At 39.0% G+C, this 24823-nt stretch overlaps 1 protein-coding gene across 1 annotated transcript in view; it reads right to left on the bottom strand.

Annotated features, from left to right (window-relative positions):
* Positions 1–24823, bottom strand: part of LOC146312393 (uncharacterized) — a 78671-nt gene that overhangs the window by 12365 nt on the left and 41483 nt on the right. Inside the window, exon 11 of the mRNA XM_084741222.1 lies at positions 7251–7294. Within this exon, the coding sequence (XP_084597348.1) occupies positions 7251–7294 (44 nt within the window). The remainder of the gene's footprint in view (positions 1–7250; positions 7295–24823) is intronic.

Here is a 24823-nt window from a genome sequence, read left to right as displayed (position 1 = left end):
TGCAAAAGTTCAGCCCGAAAATAGAATAATGGCTGGATGCCGAACCCCCCCGAGACCACGCTATGAGTAACCAACAGTACATAACAGCAGTTAACCCCGCGCAGGAGCCAGAGAGAGAACGGGAGGCAGAGACGGAGCCAATGAGCACGCAGCCTGTTGCCTGGTAACTGCCGGCCTGCCTGAATCCCATTCTACACAGAGACGAAGTGGAGAGGAGGGCGAGAGAGAGAGGGCTGGGGGGGGGGTTTAGAAAAAAAAGACAAAGATGATCCTTCTCAGATGGTAGAATAATATCCTCAATAATGTGATGGAGAGGAGAGGAGAGGAGAGGAGAGGAGAGGAGAGGAGAGGAGAGGAGAGGAGGTAAAGAAAAAGAAAAAATTTACATTAAATCAAAAGAAATTAAAGGAAAAGAGGTCAGAGGAAAGAAAAGGAAAAAGGGTAAGGAAAACAAAAGAAATAAAATAAAGGGAAAGCTTAAGTAAAGAAAATACCAGAAAGGAAAAAGAAGAAAACAAAACAGTAAAGGAAAGGGAAAAAAGGTGAGAAAAAAACATAAGAAAAGAAAATGGAAAGATAAAGATTGAAATGAAAGAAAATGGTAGAGGAGTGGGGAGGAGGGGAGAGGAAAAGAAAGAAAGGAAGGAAAATACAGGAACAAAAAAGAATAAAGAAAGAAAAATTCTGGGAAGAAAAATTGAAAAGAAAGAAAACAAATGGAAGCAAACTTAACAAAAGAATATTAAAAGAAATGAATGGAGAGGAAAGGAAGGTGAAGAAAATGAATGTTAAGGAAAAGAGAAGAAGAGAAAAACATGAAAGACAAGAAATTAAGGGGAAGGGAAAGCTCAGGAAAAGAAAATAAAGGAATGAAAAAATTAGAAAGAAGGACAAGAGGGGAAAAGTAAAGTAAGAAATGGAAATCAAATTTAAAGGACATTTAAAAGAGGGGAGAAGAGTAGGGAAGAAAGAAAAAGAGGAGGTATTGAAAACAAAAGAAAAGAAAGGAAAGGAACGAAAAGAAAAATAGAAAGAAAGAGGAGAGGAAAGGAAGGGAAGAGAAAGGAAAGGAAAACAAAGGAAAGGAAAGGAAAGGTTGTAAAAGAAAAGGAAGTGAAAATGAAGGGAAAAGGCAGAACAATACAGGCAAGAAAAGAGCAAAGAAAAGAATGAAAGGAAAAGAAACAAAACCAAAGAACAAAAAAGCAAAGGAAACAAAAGAAAACACAGGAGAAAAGAAAGAAGAAAAAGAAATAAAAGCCAGGAGGCAATAAATACAGGAAAGAAAACAAAGGAAAATACCAGAAGGAAAGAGAGGAGAGCTGAGGAAAAGAAAGAAAACAAAGAAATGAATGAGGCTAAAAGAAAAAAAGAGGAAAAGAACATAAAGGAAAAGAGAAGAAATGACATGAAAGTCTGTTTAAAAAAAAAGGGAAAAGAGAGAAAATACAGTAAAGCTTGTTGATGCAATATGAAGGAAAGACGTCTGAACAGGTTGGCCACTGTGGCTGAGAGCAGTGCATGCTGGGTTCTTTGTGCTGATGTTGCTGCATCAGTAGCCAATAGAAACACGTTTGCCGTGTTTCACCTGTGACACCGAGTCATTGTACCAAGCAGCAAACAAACACTCCAAACACAGTGAAGTGAAAGAGGACATTAATTCATCCAAACACGGCAAAACATTTCCTCATTCACTTTTATATCATCGTCCACAGAAGAGAAGGGCCTATTTTAATAAATATTTGACAGTATTTCTATAAAATGCATTTTGTTTAAAGGGTAACTTCAGTATTTTTCAACCTGGACTCTATTTTCTCATATTTTTGCATCTTAGTGACAACAATTGAGGGAGACCGCTGCAGCTTTCAGCCACAAAACAGGCTGTACATCCACTAAAAGTTCTTGTTTTTGCCACTGACAGGCTCAGATTGTTATTCTAAGTGTCTGACAACATTATGGAAAGAATCGCCACAGATTTAAAGAGTAAAATCCAGCAGATTTATCGCTCTGTTCAAACCCACCAGACTCCATTTACAGAAACATTTTATCGTCGTAAAACACACTTACCATGCTGTTTCTCCCTCTCGCTCTTCTCCCAATATTTTCACATCCAGCTTGGTGAGTTAAGGGTTTATTTAAACCGAACCAGAGTTGGTGATTGTTGGAACAGAGATGTTAAACAAAAAGATCTCTCTCTGCAGGGATTCTTTCCATAATACTGTCAAACAATCTGAGCCGGTCAGTGGAAAAAAAAGCAAGCATCTTTAGTTAAACCTCGATCCCCAAAATGTGTTGGGGTGTTGAAGAAAATGTAAATACAAACAGAATACAATAAATCTGCAGTGTTTCTGGATGTTGTTGATATATGTCTTTCTCTTTGCATGGTAGAGTCTTAACTTGCATTTGTAGATGCAGAGATAAACTGTGTTTACTGACAACGGTTTTACAAAGTGTTCCTGAGCCCATGTAGTATCCTTTATACAATGATGCGGGTTTTTAATGCAGTTTTTAATGCAGTGCTGCCTGAGGGGTCAAAGGTCACACACATTCAGTGTTGGTTTTTTTAACATTTCACAACTTTCCCAGTCTTTTGTTGCTCCTGTAACAACATTTTTGGAACATGTTGCAGGCATCAAATTCAGAATGAGCGTAAAGTTAATCAGTTTGAACATTTAACATCTTGTCTTTGTACTGTATTAAAGTGAACACAAGTCAAAAAGGATTGGTAAATAATTGCATTCTGTTTTTATTTATGTTTTGCACAACTTTTTTTTGAATTGGTGTTGTAGAGGTAGAACTGTATTGCACCCTGTGCCCCCCCTTAGCCACTTAGACATAAGAACATGGGAAAAAGGGTCCAGTTAAGTTACCCAAGAAGCCAAAGTTCACTTGATTTTCAGTGTTTCAGTACTCGGTATTTCGGTCAGTATTTTTTCTTTAAAAAAAAAAGCACTGAGTTTGGACACTCAGCCCTGCTGTTTAATGTCATATGATTCAAATGGATGGCACCCAGTCTGCTCTCCCACTGTAGGTGAGAGGTGGCGGCAGCAGACAACAGTAAGACGAGATGATTAGAGCCACTGAGGGAGGAGGAGAGGAGGGATTAGCAGAATAAAAGCAATAATAGAGCAGATGGCTCTTGTCTCAGGCTCATGTACAGCGTGCTTCATTCTCCTCTCATCACGTCCTGCGATGAAATTTATTTCTCTGCCGTTCTCTCCCCGTTTTTTGTTGCGTCTCTGTTTCGCTGCACAATGCCCACCACCACCACCACCTCTCCACCCCCGCGCCTGAATGAGGAAGCATGTGTGTGTTGTATATATGTCTGTGTTCTGTGTGTGTGTGTGTGAGAGAGAGAGAGAGAGAGAGAGAGAGAGAGAGAGAGAGAGAGAGAGAGAGAGAGAGAGAGAGAGAGAGAGAGAGTGAGAGAGTGGAGAACATGTGGGTGCATCCAACTGCACCGTTGAGAGAAAGTGGCCATGTGCGTGTCTTTCTCTGTGGGGGTGTGAAATAACATCCATCGCTGTGTTTTGCGTTGTGTTTCTCATCGGGCCACAAAAATACACACAGTATACTGCGCTGTGTGCCCACACACACACACACACACACACACACACACACACACACACACACACACACACACACACACACACACACACCTGTAATGAGATGCACATGTACAGATTTCATGTATATACAATTGTGTATTCATCTGAGCAGAGCGAGCGAGAGCGAGAGTTTGTTTTAGTGTGTGAAAATCACACCTTTCTCTCTCTCTGAGTGGTGGAGGAGTGTGTTTTTAAAGCCTCAATCTGGGAGTAAATTAGTAAATCAATGCAGGGCTGATCTAAATATAGTATAGAATTGAGTAGAATGTACACTTTGCTGTGCTGTGATTACAATTGTCAAGTTGTGAACGCACAAACAGTAAATACTATAAAGGACCGAAACTGCCAACGTCAAAAATAAATAAACGACTTAATAAATAAAATAATATGTCATTACATGAACCGAAACCATTTTTAAAAATAAATGTAGGCTTTCACTACCTTACTACCTACTTGGCCATTTAATTTTCCATTTATTTATTTGTTTGTTTGTTTGTTTGTTTTCCCCCCACATTTACTTCCCCAAACTTTTTGAATTTTCTTTTTATGTTTCTTTGCAAGTTTCTGCTTAATTATGCAAAAACTATGGAGGACCTAAACTGCCAAATAAAATAAAATGAAATGAAATGAAATAATAAGTAGATGTCCTAATAAATAGATGACATAATAAACACATTAATATGCACAAATATTTTAATTATTTTTAAGCATTATGCAAGTGATTGCAGAGGACAGAAACTGAGAAAAGACCAATAGTAATAAAAAAATAGATGACCTAATAAATGAATATACCATTAAATATGGTAAAAAAAAAATACTAAAAATAAATGAAGGCATTAATTAACATAATTGCTGATATACTGAAATTTTAAATGTGCGTTGGTATTAATTTTCCATTTTATTACTTACTTTCTCAGTTTGTTTTTAAATGAATTATTTGTATGTGTATATATTCATGTATGAATTATTTTCCTTTGCATTACCCTCCGATTTATTTACCTAAACTTTCTGGATTAACTTTTTATATTTCTTTATGCATTTCTGCTTTACTACGCAAATGATTATGGCAGACCAAAACTGTCAAAACAAAACAAAAAATATATATAATGATAAATAGATGGCATAGAAAATAACAAATAAATGAACATGCCATTAAATCCACCACAAAATAAAAAATACCAATAAATGTAGGCATTAATTCTGATATTAATTGCTATGTTTGCTTTAACGTGCTTATGTATTTATTTACTTTCCCATTTAATTTTCCATTTTCTTTCTAAATGTGTTCACTTTTTATTTATTATTTTCTTTTCATTTCTCCCTGTTTATTTCTATTAATTTTCTGCATTTTATTTCTACATTTCTTTATGCATTTCTGCTCATTAGAGGACTGAAACTGCCAAACTAAAAACAAAAAAAAATTATTAATTAATATCCCATTAAATGCACCAACAACAATATTAAAAATAAATGTTTAGCTCATAAAATGTGACATGTATTGGTACTGAATTTTGATATTGCATTGCATTCCCCCCTTATTTATTTCCTTCAACTTTCTGTACTTTTCTTTTTACATTTCTTTATGTATTTTTGAATCATTATGCAAATGAGGCAGCTGTCAATCAAAGTGTACTTCTCGCCTATTGGCTGATTGACATCAGCGTGCATAGATCACCTAAATAAATACAGAAGGAAATTAAAACAGAAATGTTTTCTTTTTTTAATATTATTTTGGTGCAGTTAAGGTCATATTAATTAATTAACTGTACTTTTGATTTTGACAGTTGCAGTCCTCCATAACAAACGACGCCACAAGGACAAACAAAAGCATCATTTACAGCCTCAGAATGGACACAGATCCGTCTCAGGGTGTTGTGATCTCCATCAATGAGTGCGCAAGTGAAGAAACAGCGTCCTCCGTGTGATGAAATATGCATCAACCGAGCCAGCGGGGTGTGAAAGCGGTGGCAAAAAGTGACACCGTGCTCCGCTTTTCAAAGCAGAGCTCCACCACAGACAGAATTTTACTCTATTTCTCTGATCTCAGCCGGCTGAAATATTAAAAATGAACAACTCTCCTCTGCCAAAAACCAGGAACATAAAAAAACAAAACGAAAAACAAAAAAAACAAAAACCAGACTGCTGTGGGCTGAATCTCTTAATCTGTAATTCATTGTTGTTTGGAGGTGGATTCTCTCTGTGCTCGGTGGTGTTTACGTGTCTAAAAATGACATCTTTTCTATCCCCGCGTGGCCTCCTGAGCGGTGGCAGTGTTTAAATAGCTGTCTATATGTCAGTGGAGATGTTTGAACTGGATTTGCCTGCCTCTCTGTGGATCTCCTCCTCGATCTGCTCCTCTGACCACTTTTATTCAGCTGCTTCGGGAGCTGCTGCAGCTATTTTTGGAGAGGTAGTGGGAGGCTGTGGTCACACCTTTGTACAGGATGCAGGTAAAGAGCCATTTAAACGGCGTTCTCTCGCTCTTAGTCAGTGTCTCTTTCTCTTTTTTTCCTTGCGTTTCATGTTCCCACGTACATGCAGAACACACACACACACACACACACACACACACACACACACACACACACACACACACACACGCATACATGCTGTTTCCTATGTACAGTATATCCATCTGTTACAGCGTGAGAGTGTGTGTGTGTGTTCACTGCTGAGAGAACACAGGGAGGAAAGAGCAATGCGGTAGCTATGGAGTCGTATCCATGGTGCCGTCACTATGGCAACAAAGCTTGGAAAGCTAGTGACTTAATTGGCATCTCTGAGGCACTCTGGAGCTGTGATCCAGAATAGCAACCCTTGACACACTAATGTTTCCTTCACATGCCAGACAACACGCACGTCATTAATGTGGACGCTAACCGCTTAATCAATATCCCTTATTGTTTCCTGCCCATCAGGACAATGAGTGTGTGTGTGTGTGTGTGTGTGTGTGTGTGTGTCTGTGTTTGAGTCACACAGGAGGAGCAAATGAAAAGAAAATAGAGTTTAAACAGATAGTTCAGATTAATTGAAGTGGGGCTGTATGAGGTACGCTCTTAGAAATAAGGGTTCCGAAAGGGTTCTTCCTGACGGGCTGAGGTTCTATCCAGAACCATTTGTTTCTGAAGAGCTCTTTTTTGAAGGAAGGGTTCATTTAGGGTTTTTGTAAGACAAAGAGTTCCATTAAGAATCTTGTTCATCCAAAGAACCCTTTTTTGAAGAGAGAGTTCTTCAAGGATTGTTGAAATTGTTGAAGAACTCTTCTGTCAAGGGTTCTTTGTCCCATAATAAAAAACGGTTATCAGTAGAACCTCCTGAGTGAGTTCTAGATAAAACCTTAGGGACAGAACCCCAGAAGAACCCCAGTTGGGTTCTATTTAAAACCCTTGGAATATAAAAGGGTTCTCGGTAGAACTCTCTGAGTGGGTTCTAGATGACACAGTTGGAATATTAAAGGGTTCCCAGTAGAACCTCCAAGATGGGTTCTTGTTAGCATCCTCAGAAGGAAGGAATGATTGTTTCTTTCCTTCTAAGGATGCTAACCTTTCACAGATGATTCTAGGTTCAAACCCACTTCAAATATTCTGAACTATCCCTTTAAGGTGAATGATATAAACATAAAGTGAATGTAAAATGACTTACAGTGTCCATTGCAGCTTCTGATTCTTGATTGAGTTGTAGAGCGCCTGCACAAGAAAAGAAGACAATCACATTTTAAAACAAATATGACAAACAGCAGCAATGTTTCAGCCATGTTCAAGTGGTGATTTGATCAGATATTACAGGAGGGGGTGCAGGTATATTGTGGTTTTCTGTCACAGCTGCACGGTAAGCAAGTCAGCTTCATTCAATAAATTGTACTCAGAGAAATGTCATCCCTTTTCACGCTGCTCAAACTGCCCTTTGCCTGAGCTTAACTCATTTTCTTTGCCAAACAATCCATCAATCATCCAATCGGTCAACCACCACAGCATCAGTTACAGAGCCACTATCCGCTGAGCGCCCAGCCCATCGATGGATAGACCCGCAAATCAATCAGCTGATAGATAATTCAGACTTTGACGCAAACATATTGACCAGCATGGAGCAAAATTAAGTCACAGCTTCAGAACATGAACACAATAAACCTCAAACATGACAAAGAAACAGCTGAGTTGGCTTTACACATCTGTCTAATGGCACAGTACTGAATCAGTTAGCTGATTAAATAGTTGAAAGAAAATGTTTATAATTTCAAGGATATCATATATATCCAGGTCCTCAACTTCAACTTTCAACTTCATTAAACTACTGCATTTGCAGGAACAATGTTGGATGATCTTTTACTTAAGTAAAAGTACCACACTGTAAAAAGGCTCAATAACAAGTTGAAGTAAATTAAAAACAAGACTGAAGTTACAGAACAAGTATAAACTCCAAAACTGAAAGTAAAAGTACTCATCATCCAAGAACTCAACATCTAATTTAAAGAAACATTTACAGCTAAGATGAACTTTTAAAGTTAGCTACACAGACCAACTGCTAATGGTACTGATATAGACCAACCACTGATGTTAGCTTGACAGACCAACTGCTAACATTAGCTACACAGATGAACTCCTAACATTAGCTTCACAGACCAACCACTGATGTAGTTTGACAGACCAACTGCTAACATTAGCTACACAGACAACAGCTAACATTAGCTATGCAGAGATAACATTATCTACACTGACAAACCACTGACGTTAGCTACACAGACCAACTGCTGATGTTAGCTACACAGACCAACCCCTACCATTAACTACTGAGAAATGCAGATAGCTAGCTAACCTGAGCCGCTCCAGACCAGAATAAGTTTATGACAGTTTACTCAAAATCAAAATAGTACTTGACAAAGTACATTTAAATTCACTCAATTCATCCCTTTGTGCATAACAAAGGAGAGAAGAGCTGTAAATAATAAAACTGCAACCAACATAGAGATATATATAAATTATACAGGCTAATATTTGGTATTGAGGAAACCCAAAAATAATGTATAATATACATATACCATGTATATTTTAAAAACACGCAGCATGCAGTCTTATAGCATCACCTACACTTTAGCTCCATATATCTGTGAAGAAGTACTGGATGTTTCTGCATGTACTGTATGTTTAGGCTAATTTCGACAAACTTCATCTAGGTCATGTTTATGTTTTTTCAGCTCCAACTCCAGTTTTTATCATTTTTTTTGGGTCATTGTTTCCTCCTTTGGGAAAAACTCTCTTTTACTTCCATTATCATCATAATGAAAAGAAAAACTGGAGGATAACACAGCAGGGAGGGTTTAATGAGGGAGCTGGTCAGCGCTGCAGCACATTCAGCTTCAGCTTCTTTAGTAAAGGCGTGCAGACTCTTCTCATTCAAAGCTGCTCCCAGTGACACCGGCTGAGTAGACTGAGGAGCATGAAGACATCAGACTGTCCTGTTTAAGACAGAGGTGCAGCTGATGGACAGCTGTGATGGCCGATGTGATGGAGAGGACATTAGAGGCAGTTCATCAGCACCTCGTTCACCTCTGAATTCCTTGCAGACCAGCACCAAACGTTCTCTCGTAATTGCCGTGTGGGGGAAGGAACCTCATACTCAGATGGAATCGATCATTTTCAGTTGCACTGCTTTGATTAAAGAGCTGCTGCTAATGATCTTCTTCACTTCGCTGCTGCTGTTTCAGACCCCCAACCTGTTCTGAGCATCGTTTTGTTGAGTTGTGATTTGTCAAATTAAATTGCATTTATAATGAGCTTTGATTCGGCGTCCAATCAGGTTCCTTTCCAGAGTTTTCTTTGAAACTAATCAGAAATTCTTCCAGAGGATCATGAATATTAATGAGCACCCAGCCGAGAACGTTGCAGATTTAGTCCTGGTTTCCATATGCTCTTAGAAATAAAGGTGCTATCTAGAACCAGGAGGGGTTCTTTGACTTGTCTTCATAGTAGAACCCATTTTTGTTCCTGGTAGAGCCTTTTATACCACTTGGAACACTTTTCAGAGTTCTACCTAGAACCCTACATAAAGGTTATACCTAGAACCATCTGTGAAAGGTTCCACACAAAACCCCCTGCAAAAAGTTCAACAGAACACTCTTCAATGATGTAATGTCTCCGTCCAGAACCCTCTCTCTGTGCCCAGAACCTTTCCACCTGCCTGGTGCTAACAAGAACCACAGGGAGTTCTAACAAGAAGCGATTTATATTTCAAGGGTTTTATCTAGAACTCAAAATTAGTTAGCTCTACTAAGACCTCATATTCCTAAGGTTTTATCTAGAACCCACCCAGGACGTTCTGCCGAGAAGGTTTTATCTGGAACCCAAATCAGGGGGGTCTACTGCAAACTCTTTTATATACCCTTGATTTTATCTAGAACCCACCCGGGGAGTTCTGTTGAGAACTCTTTCATATTGTGAAAGTTTTTTTAGAATCCACATAGAGGGTTCTGCTGAGAACCCTATTATTGCAAAGGTTTTAACTAGTACCCACCCAGGGGGTTCAACCAAGAAACCTTTTATATTCCAAAGGTTTTATCCAGAACTCACCCAAGAGGTTCTGCCGAGAACCCGTTCATCTCGCAAAGTTTTCTCTAATATCCACCCAGGGAATTCTTCCTTGAAGAAGAATAAGGGTTCTCTGGATGAAAAGGGTTATTAATGAAACCCCTAGTCTTACAAAGAACCCTTGACAAACCCTTTCTTCAAAAAAGCGCTACTGTAAAATCTTAACATTCAGACTACATTTTAATAATCAGAGATAAAAACCAGCTGAGGATCCTGGGAACCTCAGCTGGACCGTTTGACAGAGGAACACTGTCAAACTGCTTCTGTAGAACAAATCATCAAATATTAACAGTGAATCTGTGAGCTGTAAAAGTTTATTGATCCACCTCAACAGAAACCCGTTCTGTCTGTTCAAAGACTGTTGAAAACCTTAAACAACTATTTAATCAACAGTTCTTTGTACCATAAAATGAAAGAGTTTCTGGTAGAACCTCCTGGGTGTGTTCTAGATAAAACCCTTGGAATATAAAAAGGATGTCAGTAGAACCCCTGAGTCTGTTCTAGATAAAACCCTTGGAATATGAAAGACTTTAGGCAGAACTCATTGATGGGTTCTAGATAAAACCTTTGGACTAGGAAAAGGCTCTCAGTAGAACATCCTGGGCGGGATCTCCTTAGAAACTCCTTAGAAGATGGTAATGTTCTGGACAGAACCACAGAAAGAGGATTCTGGATGGAAACACTTTACCATAGAAGGGTTCTCTGTAGGTTCTCTGTCACAGATGGTTCTATGTATCACCCTTTATGTCAAGTCCTCGGTAGGACTCTCTGAAAGGGTTCCAAGAGGAACCTGTACATAAGTTTCTATCAGGAACCAAAAAGGGTTCTCCTAGGGGGTCAAACCCTTTATGGTTCTAGTTAGAACCTATATTTCTCAGAGTGAGTTTTTCTTGTGATTAATGTGTAATAACTGATATATGTTTATATTTTTCCTGAGTCAGTGTGAAACAGATGAAAACTGTGTTACAACTTTTTTCATTTGTAAAATTATAAAATAAAAAAGGAACCTCTCACTGTAAATCCTGGGGGAACACAGAGTACCAACAGCAGAGGGACTCTGTGGATTTACAGACCACAGACGGAGGTAAATAAATAAATAAATCAATTTAAAAAGGTGGATGGAGGTGGAGTATAAATCAGTCAGACTCATTCAGTCTGGAGGCTCATTGAGACAAGGATGGATGTTCGTCACCTTCACCTACTTGCTTCATCAACGTCACCGAGTGGCAGCAAATGAGAGGCCATTAGCTCTGAGTGGTGACTGAGCCGCGGTGGACGGCCAATCAGGCATGGCTGGCAGTCAACCAATCATCATCAGACGCTCCACATACACTCCATATGTGAGGCTTTGATGGTTCATAAAACTGTGATACAATAGAGGTATAATGTGATAATGGTTTGTTGGGTGTGGAGGATTACAGAGTTAAAACAGATGGACCAGTTTGACGGGGGACATCATCCCCTTCGTTAGCAAAACGACCAGACTACACCTCCCTTGTTAACCTGCCATCACCCCCTCTCCACCTCTCCACCCCCTTGTTAGTAGAGGTGCATCAATATCTGTATCTGTTCAACCAACAAAATAATCTGTATCTGTATTCGGATAGAAGACTGGAAGTCTCCTCACAGCTCATACTCAGCATTTTACGTCCTGATTTTGAGTTTATATATTGTGAAAACATAAATACTGCTTATCTGACATAATCCAAGTCTCCTAAAGCCCGACATGCTGTTTGCACATCATCACACCACACACAGTTCAGACGGTGTGCATGTGACTGTGGCTCCAAGCTAATGATCTAGAGTGACGATTCAAACCAAAAACATGGTGTCAATAAAATTATTTTAGTCAACTTGACATGCTGGGGCTTCAGGAGACTTGGATTACACCAGACGAGCAGTACAGAGGCATTCACCTCCATTTTTTGGGAGATTCTGCAACAGTTTTCCTGTGAAACTCCAGCAGCGTTTTGTGGACTGAAAAACTAAACCTGACCTTCAGTCATCATGAGGGTGAGTAGATGATGACTGAATTTTTATTTTTTGACAAACCATCCCTTTAAACAGTGGGTTCAGATCGGTCTGAAGTGGCAAAATAAAAGCCAACTCATCTGTCCGTTTGTCACTGAATTGCCTGCCTTCATTGTTGACCTGTCCAAGTTTGCTGTTTGCTATCTGACTGCAGCAGCCCTGCGCAGGTCAGGCAGAAATCAAGCGCCACCACAGGCGGAAGTTAGGGGGGAAAATTTCACATTTGATGTCAAGGAAAATAAGACCTTTTGTGAACCGTGTGGGTCGACAATCACCAGTGGAAACACAAAGAACCTGAAGCAACGTTTGCCAACAAGTCATCCCAAAATTCATGCAAAGGTAAAAACACTTAAACATTTTAGTTGTTCAAGCTAATGTAACATCAAAGCTGCTGTGTTTTCCCTAAACTTACGAAACAAGCTAAAAGAAACCACCGCCGTCCTGTACTGATTAGAGAAGTGAATGAGTCAGAGTCGCTAATCTCAGTTTGCAAATTAAAAGATTGATTTACACGCTAGAGATAATAAATGCAAAGTTTCACTGTCTTAAAGCTGAGACAAATATGTAACAAAAAGAACAATGCACATTTGAAAAAATGTAGTAAACAGAAGATTAATGTTAATAATCAAGAGTATGAGTTTGGAAATCCTAGACAGATAGTCGACTAAAACTATGATTCAGATCACACTTGTCTACAGCACAAGACATAACAAGACGTACCTTCAGCTGTAGTATCAAATTAGTCAAAAACTAGACAGAAAGCTCCTTATTAGACAATATTAAACCCTTTATTAGACCCTTGGTAAACTTAATTAGAGTGTAAACAGGGAGACATTACCACAGACCTATACTGTAAACTAAAATGAAATCAAATATGTGCTACTTCCCCATTTAAAAACAATATATGAACCAGATCAACCAAGTAAAGGCCAAAATTATAAAGCTAGAGTAATATTTTATCTGTAAATGACTGCACAGACTTATTGTAATGCTGTAGACAGAAAATGTGATTTCATCAAAGAAGCAGAAGTAGTGATTTCACTTTAATTTACAGTATCGTTCTGCTGTAATGTTTCCCTTATTACTCTCTAAGAAAGTCTAATAAGGGTCTAACTGTGGGAAATAATACACTTTAGTTTCCAGTACAGTTATGTTGTAATGTGTTGCTAATAACCCTCTAATAAAGTCTAATAAAGGGTCTAATACTGTCTAATAAAGAACACATTATTCCTTGTTTTGTTTGCTTGGTTTGTCTTGTTTGTGGTCTGTAAAATAAAGTGTGTCCGACTGAAATATGACCAAAACTAAATGGCATTTAAGTTACTAAATTTCCTGACAAAATGACCCCTGGTATAATTTGTTATGATATGTGACACACTGGTATGAAATAAAGTTGTAAAAAATGATTCATCTCTGGAGATTAGTTTTAAAGATCAACTGACAAGTGCTCTGAAAAATGACGTGTCTCAATGACGTGTCAAAGTTAGCAGGAACTAGCTGACAGTTTCTGTACCTTCCTCCTCTTCCTGGCCTGTGGGTGATTCTGTCCGTCCTGAGCTTTGCCCAGCAGGTCTGGAAACACCAGGGGCTTGAGGGAACGCGAGCGCGGGGTTCTGGGATAGCGGAATGGGTCCATCATCCGGAAGTCCCTTCCGTACCGCACAGTGCAAAGAGACCGTGAGCGTAGGCGCCCCGCTGAGTGCAGGCTGTTAACACCAATCATGGTCGGAGGAGACGAGGGTGCACCAAACAGTCCACGAAAGAAAAATCTGCCCAAATGATTCAGTCTTTCTCTTGAAGTCCTGAAAAAAAGTGGATCCAAAGAGCTAAAGAAGTGTGAAATGAGGTGCCAACAGACAGCTGGAAGTGAATTCAGCTGTTACAGAAAGCAGCCGGTGATCAGCGGAGACCGCAGAGGGAGGCGACGCATCATCAGGCGGCTGTCAGCGGCGCTGTGCTATCAGCAGGCATCAAACCCCAGCAGTCGAGTCCCTGAACGTCTTGATCAACGCCCACCAGGCAGCACTGGGAGACCCACCTGACGCTGAATTATTGATAAGACAGCCATGTATTATATATGTACAGAAACAACTCCCCTTGCAGCCATGAGGAGGCGAGAATCGGCCACAGCGGGGCAATAAATCCAGCGCTTTTCCTCCAACCAAGAAGTTTAAAACGGGGTGCAAACTGCAGTCCAAGGCAGGTAAATGTGTAATTTCTCCTGGATGCGAGCCTCTGCCAAGTTACCAAAAGGTGACACCTGTCCAGCTGCCACCTTTTTAGTGAAAGCAACACATTCACAGTGGAGAGACCCAACCTGACACTCTCACAGATGGTACGAAGCACTGGCGGAGGTGTGAACGGACAGCAGGCATGAAACAGATGGGTGCAAAACGCGGAAATGAGGAGGTAAAAACACACACACGGACATGCAAGGAGCTCTTTATGCTTACATGCACACAAACACACACAATAGAGGGAGATACAGTTACAGAAAGATGGGTGGGTGGGTGGGAAGGAGAGACGGCCGCCCTCGGACTTCAGAGCAGGGATTCCAAAGAGCGCCCTCGATTTCGTCACAGACAAACAAAATAAATTAAAATAGTGCAGAAAAGAGGCAGATGAGAGCGTGTGGAGGAGATTTGGCACCGAGCGTTCCTGTTGCTCCCACAGTAAAATGGTTGAACAGTCACAGTGCTGATTGTCAGATCTACTCTCTCAGCTCTCTGTCCATGTGTGGAGGTCCGCTGTCATCCTTCAGCCCCATCTGTGATGCACTTCTTCAGGCTTTTCTCTTTTCAGTCTCTTCCCATCGTTTGATGAGTGTGGGTGTCCTTTGAGGGAAAAAAACACAGCTCATTCCTTGTCAGTCGTCGGTTTGTCAATCTGTTGCAATCTTTCTCTGCCGCTTGTCTTTCCTCTCCCTTTTCTCTGTTCTCCCAGCTCCTGCTGCTGCTGCTGCTGCTGCTGCTGATGCGGAGGAGGAGGAGGAGGAGTAGGAGGAGGAGAGGAGAAGGAGAGCAAGCTGCCTGGATCGCTGAGCGCAAAAAAGAAGCAGATAGGGACGGTGCTCTCCCTCTCTCTGCCTCCCTCTGCCTCGCCGCTTCGTCAATGCGTACCTCCCTCCCACCCTCCCTCCTTCTCTCAGTCATCGCCAGCAAATCACAGCCTCCCAAATGCCTCTTACACACACACACACACACACAGGCAAGGTTACACACAGCATGCACACTTTGTTAAAAAAAATATACGTGAAATGGCGATTAGTATTCAGAGGTGGTGTTGCTGGAGCGACTGGTAAGGTGAGTGGAGACAGAATCAGCTGCAGGGGGACAGAGTGTGAAAAGGTGTGTAAGACAAAGTGTGTGTATCATACTGAATTAAAGGAGTGGTAAAACATTTTGGGAGGACAATTGATTAGCTTTCTTTCTGAGAGAATTAATGTCAGTTTCAGGTGTCAGCTGGAAGCAGGAAGAAACAGCTAACATGGCTCTGTCCAAAATGTAAAACATCTAACCAGACGGTTCGTCACACAGAACCATCTGGGAAGTGTTTGGAAAAGGGCAGGCACTTTCAAAAACAACATTTGGCAGGTGATTAGATGAACCATCAGTCTATCACGTCTAACGCAGGCGAACTTCAACCAATCAGATCAAATACTTGCTGCAGCCAGTTGGGATAAGAGTGAAAATATCTTTTCCATCGAGAAAAGCCTTCAGTGTCAATCTTTGCTCTTCTTTCAATGAAAAAATACTCTCCAGTTCTGATATAACTGATGCTATCACAGCATCTACGCTAACCTCTTCAGGAGTCGCCATTCTTTGTTTGAGATGAGTTGCTTCCGTGGATGCGTCTTTCTGTCATCAGGCCCAAAACCATGCCCGTGTTGTGTAACTTCACACTTAAAAAGAGCTAGCTCAAAGTTCAGTTCTCTGTTCCAAAAATGAAATAGTTCATGTTCATTTCTTTTGTTTTTTTCTAGAACCTCCTCCAATCAGGGACACTGGAGTCTTTATAATGATGTCATGTCAATTTGAAGTCCCAGGATTACTCATATCTATAGTTATTAACAACAATTTAGGAACATTTTACACTACACCAACATACTTTCGAAATTTCCACCTGGCAAGTGGAAATTCCAACATTCCTGTGCAAACTGAATGCCCCATAATACATGAGAACTGCAGGGAGACACACAGAAGAGAAGAACAAACACAAGGTGGATCTATCAGTTCATTTCTGACTGTAACACAGACTCCAGTCTGCAGTGTGGTTCAGACACTTCAGGCTGCGTGACCAACCAAAGTTTTTATACCAGGCTGACGTTTCTGCCCTCATTCACACGCTCCGACTCTCTCTCTGCTGCGATCACACTTTGTTTCAATCAGCTGATGATATGAGTGCTCTTATCCTTCACGTTTGACTGATCAGGGACCAACATGTAGTCTATCATGTCTCTCAATCAAATCATGCCAAGAATTGATGACTCTATAATAGGGCTGCAAAATAAATGAATCATGATCACTATTTTGGCCTCCCACAATTGAATCAAAATGATCAGTGGTGACATTGATGTTTAAAATGAGTGCTCCACACACAGAAGAGTCTGCTGCATGTGAAATCAAACTCTTCCTAAACTAACAGCCAGCAACTCTGCAGCAGCATCCTGTGATAAATATCCTGGATGTTGCAGCCACAGAGCAAATGTCTGCAGCAAAACGCAAAGGGCTAGTCCTTCAAAATGGATCATAAGTATTTTGGATTAAAGGCAAATGATGTTAAGCAACAATAACTCATACACAAAAAGTGCAGGAGACTGCAAAGCGACACAACTAACTTGAAAAAACACTACAAACTGCAGTGTGGTGAATGTCATCCAGGGTCAACTGTTTTGCTGGATTGTAGTCCAGCATGAAAGTGTTAGCAGAGCTCTGTTTGTTTAAATATGAAAGTGCATCAAAATATATTGTCCCTAAAATCAATGACTAATCGAGATAAATAATCATAATCTCAAAACTGATCAAAATAATCAAAAATAAACAATATAATATAAAAAACAGTCATTATATCCACTTTGCTCATCTGATTCTGCAAATAAAATTTCCAGAATGTTCAACTATTCCTTTAAATGTTCTACATGTGAGCCTAATTATTCAGTCATATTTAAACTTTTCATTTTATTCTGTTCAAATGCCCCCGATGATTAGAGTATTTTTGATTTAATGTGTTTCAAAAGCTTCGAAAATGCCGACCCCAATTATTTAATCACAGCATCTCTGACTGATTATTTGAATGTTAAACTCATGTTTTCTCTGCATTCAGTCAAACTATTCCAACTGCAAAATCAGATTATATAAGCAACCAAATATAACATTTGCAGATAGTCCAAAAAAGAAACTGTGAGTGTCACAAAACTGACTTGTATCCAAAAAAACAAAGAGTGCACCATAATGAGGCCGAGTGAAAGCAGGGAAGAAAAAGGAGGCGACAGAGAAAATTGAGCATCTGACACAAACCTTTGCTCACAAGACAAATGAATGAGGTGTTTCCCCGAGAGACGTTAAGCTATTGACCGGAGAGTGAGTAACAGGAGCGACACAGAAACAAAATATGTGGAGCTACAGGAGTGTGACCGCAGATTTAATGACCGTGTCAGTCACAGACGAGGGGCATCGATTGGACTGATTTTTATGGGATCTATAATCAAAATGAACCAAAGGATTCAGAGCTCGGTCTCACGGTTATCAGAAATGTATCTCAAGCAGCCTGAGAGGAGGAGGCGGAACAGTTACAAATGATTTTGTTAGCAGAATATGGCAAAAATGGAATACAATATATATAAGCATGTTTTCATGAGTGTATAATTACCTAAAAAAAGGAAAAAGCCACCGTATGTTCTCTTACACACTTGGAAGGGGAGGGGGAGACAGGATGTCTGCAATCTGTGAGTTCACCGCTAAATACCACTAAATTCTACACACTGGCGCTGTGACCAAAGTGGAACATTTTTCAACTCTCAGCAACCAAAAATAAATAAATAAACAAACAAACAAACAACAACAAGTGGAAAACAACGTTTACATATTTTGTAAAAAAAAAAAAAAAAAAAAGTAAAGTTTACGCATTTCTGTGTAAAAAGATTGCAAAGGGTTTTTTGTGCAAAACAAGTGTAATTTTACATATTTATGTTTAAAAAACATAAAGTTTGCATATTTCTGTATAAGAAATGCAAAGTTTACATGTTTTTTTCTGTGCTTAAAAAAGTGTAGTTTACATGTTTTGGTGCAAAACCATCGCAAAGTTTACATATTTCCATGTAAAATTGTAAAGTGTGTATCCAAAAAAGTGAAAAGTTGACATAACATTAACCTAAGAAACATCAAGTTTACATATTTCTGTGTAAAAAGGGGCATGAAGTTTACACATTCTTGTGTACAAAAAGTAAAGTCTGTAATTTCCTGTCTTAAATAAAAATGTAAAGTTGATGTTTTTGTGTGAAACAAGAGCAAAGTTTACATTTATCTGTGACAAAAGCATAAAGTTTACATACATATGTGTAATAAATGTTTACAAGTTTACATGTTTTTATTCAAAACAAGTGCTGAATAGACATTCAGCCTCGTCACACTGTGAGTATGTAAATGTGCGCCATTACTACTAGAAACAATGGAAACAACAAACAGGAAAACATGCTTTGGTGCACACAGCCCCTTTAGATTATGACGTATATGTATGAGATGTAGTGGAGTTTAAGTGTAAAGTTGCATAAAATGGAAAAAACTCAAGCAAAGCACAATTTGTACTCAAATACAGTATTTAGTTAAATAAATTATACTCCCAGCACCGGAAAAAACACTGGAACAAATGGGATTGTTACAGAAAAGAAAGCAGGGATTGCTTCATGCTCTACTTTTCTCTATTTATTTTTATTTTTTGGTGTTTTAAATACTTAATGCGCCTAATCCTTAGTGTAATGAACTGTACCTGTGTGTTTGTGTCTAATTAACCTCGTCCTCCTGCTGTTGTTCTGTATCTTTTGTTCTGTGCTAAATTTAAAATGTTGTAATAAAACTTTAATGGGCGCTGTGACCGTAAAACCAGTGTCTGTCTCTTGACATGCGCCATCAAGGTGGACATGTCGGCGAGCTGACATGTGAGACATCTGTGACTCTATCGAGGGCAAAGAAAGGAAGATGGGTGAGCAGAGGGGGAGTGAAGGTAACCTTTGACTGTAAAAAAACAAACGACCTGCGTGAAGACGGCAGCCTGACACAGGAGGAGGTGAAAGCTCTGGTGTTAGTTTAGTTAGTCTGACACCGTCTCTCTGTCTCACAATTATCTCTCCTCCTTTCACTCTGTGGGCAGCAGCAGCAGCTTGTGGTTTGAAGCCTGAATCCCAAGAAAACCATCAAAGTGCTTCTGAGCAAAGCACTTAACCTCCAATTACTCAAATGAAGCTGCAGCCCCACAGGGAAACACCTGCTCACCACTACGACGCTAAAAAGCAGAATAAATCTGTCTTTTTTGTTACCTCCTGCCCTCTATGAGTCTTCCCGCCTACCGTCAGTCTCCCCCTCCCGCTCCTCAACCCACTCAATATTTCACATCATGTCTAAATCTCTCCCCGCGTCCCTCGTGGAGAGTCCAGACAGCTCGGGGAGACGGGGAGTGTATCCACAGCCTCACGTCTCTGCTGACCTCAGCAGCTGTCTCTTCTTCACACCCCGTCTTCCTCTTTCACTACGTCTGTCTGTGCCCCTTCACCTCCAGCAGCACTACAGCTTTTTGTTTTTATTTTTAGAGTAAAAATGTGTGAGATTTGTATTTCAGTCAGAGTCTGTTCTGCCGTTGCTTCGTCTTCGATCAATTTGCCTCTCAGGACAGCAGGTGTTCAGTTCATCTTTCAGTGAAGGAGTTCAGTTATTTTAGATGATTGAGAGAGAGACTGGAAAGCTTCTTATCTTTAATTTTTCTGTGGGGACGTTTTCAAACTGGCTGAACACCTGTAAGATTTAAGTATCAAAGAAATGAAAACATAAATAAATAAATAAGTCAATTAGGATCATTAATTGTTCTAAATTGTTCTCTTTCAGCCGTAGAATCTATAAAAACTACTTTCTTTCTACTAGCAAGCAAGTAGTTTATTTAAACTAAATAGTTTACATGCTCCTGTGTCAAAAACATAGTTTACATATTCCTGTTTAAAGAACAACGTAAAATTTACATCTTTCTGTGTCAAAAGCTTAAAATTTACATGTTTTTATATAAATCAAGTGTTAAGTTTGCATAATTCTGTTTTAATTCTTTTTCATGTAAAACATCTAAAGTTTACATATTTCTGTGTAAAACAAATTGTCAAGTGTGTATCTTTTTGTGTAAAAAACATTAAGTTAACACATTTCTCCATAAAAAGTGAAAAATTTACATGCTTTTGCAAAATAAGCATACATTTGACATCTTTCTGCATAAAAAAGTATAAAGTACATATTAAGTTTACACATTTCTGTGTAAAAAGCGTAAAGTTTATGGGTCTTTGTGTATACAAAAGTAAAGTGTATCTTTTGCATGTAAAAAAATGTAAAGTGTGTATCTATTTGTGTAAAAAAATGTAAAGTTTATATATTTCTGTGTTTAAAAAGTGTACAAAGGCATTAAGTTTATGTTTTAAAGTTTACATCATTCTGTATGAAAAACGTTATTTAATACGTAGTAACATGATTATTATTATCATCATTATTGTTATTGTTATTATTGGTAGTGTCAGTAGTAGTGACAGGCTTTTGGTACACAGATAATACTTGTTAGCAGGTTCGATTCATTGCTGGTTTTAGTTTTTAAACCTAAAACAAAGGTCGACCTGGAGCACAGACAGGTTTAAGAGAAGTGGATTATTCATGATCTTTTCATGGAGGTTAATGTGATTCTCCGTGAATAAAGCAACATCACTCTACTGAACATGCGGGGCTGTATGCTATATGAGGAAGAGGAGAGGACAACCTGTCCTGTGGCCTTAAATATAATGTGAGTTTGAGACCCTAAACACCAAAAACAGTGATATTTTTTCTCCCTGAATATATAAACCAGTCATGATGTGTTTAAATTTGTAGCATCTGCCTTCAGGTTTCTCTCCCTCCTCTGTCTTGACCTGCTTGTCGTTGTCCAGGCTGGCGAGGCCGTCGAGCGCTGGCACTACAGCTCCTGTGCAGATTTCAGACACATCCATAGCTGGACCAGACCAATGGCAGCCACACATGTAAAAATGATTCCTCCCCCCTAATTTACAAAAACAAATAAATCATCCGTCTTTTCCCCTCGCTATCAATGCAGCTACGCAATCGATAACATCAGCGCACCTAATTACTGTTTGAAGAGCGTGGTTCAGTGTCTGATTGAGCTGTGCAACATTTTCATTTCAGCAGAATTTGTTCTCCTGCTCTAATGCAGGCTGGTAACCTACTTCAGTGCATCATTAGCTCCCACTTCAAGCTTTAAGCCCTCAGCAGTGCTGAAGAGAGAGAGAGAGAGTGTATCTCTGAGCCTCACGATAAAGAAGAAAGTTTCCTCCAAAGCACCAGCTCGGCCAGCAGCCAGAGCTCCGAATTCTGCAGGGAGCTGTGGGAGCAGCTATGTTCTCCATACGAGCTGCTATGGAAGTGTGTAGGAACATGAAGTGGTTATTAAGGCTTAAAAGCTTACTGTGGCGTTGGGACCACAAGTCTTAATCATTTCTTTTTGTGGTAATTGCCCAAACAGTGTCGTTATGGACACACTGAATTCAAATGCTGCAGTGCTGCACAAACAGCTGATAGAATCTGCAAAGTCTTTGATGGAAATAAGGGAAGTTACATATTTCTGTATTTAAAAGGGGTGAAGTTTACATAATTTACATAAAAAAAACTAGAGTTTTTGTGCAAAACAAGCATAAGATATGTCTGTGTAAAAATAAAAGTATACATTGTTGTGCAAAACAAAAGTTATTTCTGTCAAAAAGAGTAAAAAAAAAGTTGACATGTCTGTATAAAGCATAGATTTTACATGTTGTTACAAAAGTATAAAGTTTACATATTTGTGTGTTAAAATTGTAAAGTTTGTATATTTTTGTAAAAGAAAGTTTACACGTTTCTGCATAAAAACACATTTATGCAAAACAAGCATCAAGTTGACATACTTCTGTATAAAAAAAATGTTAAGTTGCAAAAAATATACGTTTTTTGTGAAAATCAAGTGTAAAGTTTACATAGTTCAGTTAGAAATGTACAGTTTACATATTGTTACAAAAGCTTTAAATATATTTCTGTGTAAAAAATATGTAAGATTGACATGTTTTTGCAAAAAACACCCCAAAGTTTATATATTTCTGTGCAAACAAACTTGTAGTTTACACATTTTTGTGCAAAACAGGCATAAAGTTGACAAATTTCTGACTAAAAAGATGTAGCGTTTACACGTTGTTACAAAAACATAATGTTTACATATTTCTGTGTAAAAACAAACCCTTATAATTTGCACAATTTTATGCAAAAGAGCATAAACTTTGCATATTTCTGTATTTCAAAAAAAATAAATTTTGCATGTTTTTCTTCATAAAGGAAAGGGTTACGTATTTCCATTTAAAAAATGTTTTTGGACAATAATGGACGATGAAGGAAGAAAGCTTCCTGCAAAGCACAAGGTTGGGCCAGCAGCCAGAGTCCCAAATTCTACAGGAAACTGTGAGAGAAACACAGCAGCCATGTTCTCCATGCGAGCTGCTGTAGAAGGGCAAGTGAACATGATGTGGTCATTAAGGCTCAAAAGCTTCAAAAAGTCTCAATCATTTCTTTTTGTGGTTATTGCCCAAACATTATGGTTATGGACAAATTTAGTCCAAATGCTGCAGTGCTGCAAAAACAGCTGATAGGATCTACAAAGTCTTTGACAGAAATGAGGAAGCAAGTAAATAAATAAACAAGTAGATTAATTATGAAAGTGGACAAATTACAGTCTGTCTGTGGTTCACAAAATCCTCCCTCCACACATTTGCAGCTCAGTTTTGTACAGATGTTATTTCAAGATTTTTGGGAAATAAACTCTTTGCTTTCAAGTAGAGAAGCTACATGAGGCTGGCTAGCTTAAGACTGGAAACAGGTGGAAACAGCGAGCCTGGCTCTGTCCAAATGGAACCAATTCTACCTAACAGAACCAGTTTTCTAGCTTAAATAATTCTATCTAATTTGTTTGATCCACTGTTTTATGGGGGTTATGTATCGGATTATTTCTTGGCTTTGAGCAGTCATTTCCTGGAGTCTTTACTGGTTGCCTGGCAACTGCTAAGAGACAAGAAATAGTCCGGCACATTCCCATAATGCAGCCTTCAAATGGAACCCGTGAGACATGGGAAGTCATGTGCACCGCATGCATGGCGTTGGAGCAGTTAAGTCATGAGAACACTGTTGCTAGGCAACGCCGACATGGACGCCCAAACTGCCGGCATCTGGAGGGCGACTAAAAATTTAGCAAGCTAGAAGGACAGGTAACGTAATGCAGGAAAGACATAATGAAAAGACGAGGCCACTGAGAATATCAATTTTTCTCAGGCTAATTAGAAAATTAACCAAACATCCGATGAAAAAATGAACTTCGTGAACTCGGAGCTCTCAGAAAATGGATGTTGTTGACTGGCCTCTGTGCTTGTGAACAGCCTGTCACGTCTCTGCTGACTGATAGTCTGCTGTGGGTAACTGTGGAAAGAAAATTTCCTCTGGAGTCCATTACGATAGCTTATTGCCTCATTATGAATTATGAGAACAGGCTGATTGAGACAAACAGGCTTCAGTAGTCGACTTGACGTGTGTTGCTGTGCTGTATGTTCGCTCTGTACCTCCATCCATCCTGCTACTGCTGGGATGCAGTGACTTGGAATGACAGACTGTCATTTTTAAATTTTTTTTACTGTTTATATGAAGAAAAAAGAGATCTGGTTCTTGATTGTGATTGGCCGAGCTGCGTTTGAAGCTTCTGTAAAATACTGTATAAACACACACCTGTGACTGTATTACTGCGCCGAACAAATTGCTTCTAAATGTCAGATTTTATTTTGAATTTTGATTTACTGTGTTGGCTGAGTGGTTGAAAGAGATGGACAGGATAGAGGAGAAAGATAAAGAAAGCAGACATGCTGAAATTAATAACAGAGGAAGTGAAGAGCTGGAAAAGTCAAGAAAGAAAGTGGGACCATTAAACAGACGATGTGGTCCGTTAGGCGATTTCTAACCTGGTGTGCTGAAAAAAATCTGGCTTTACATTTCTCTGGTTGTGTTGTGAGTTGCCAGCAACATACACTGTAAAATAAATAATAAATAAATAGTTGAGATGTCATAAAATTTTAAGGCAAGGTACTGCAATAGATTTTAAAGTTTATTAGCTTTAGTTGAGACTTTTCTTCCTCAGATAAACTTGAATCATTGAGTTTTACAAAGTAAAAAAAAATTAAAATGCATCACAGCAAACTTGATTTGTCTTTTTTAGTGCCTGAAAAATTATTAGTTTTAAATTTTAACATTTCACTTTCATTTAAACTAATTTACTCCCTTAAAAAAATGTTTTGAGTTTCTAAAATTCAAT

Source organism: Lutjanus erythropterus, chromosome 17 (genome assembly GCF_056507025.1).
Source record: "Lutjanus erythropterus isolate fLutEry1 chromosome 17, fLutEry1.hap2, whole genome shotgun sequence".
Taxonomy (NCBI): domain Eukaryota; kingdom Metazoa; phylum Chordata; class Actinopteri; order Lutjaniformes; family Lutjanidae; genus Lutjanus; species Lutjanus erythropterus.
The sequence above is the reverse complement of the archived record's forward strand: the minus strand, read 5'-3'. Positions and strand labels throughout refer to the sequence as shown.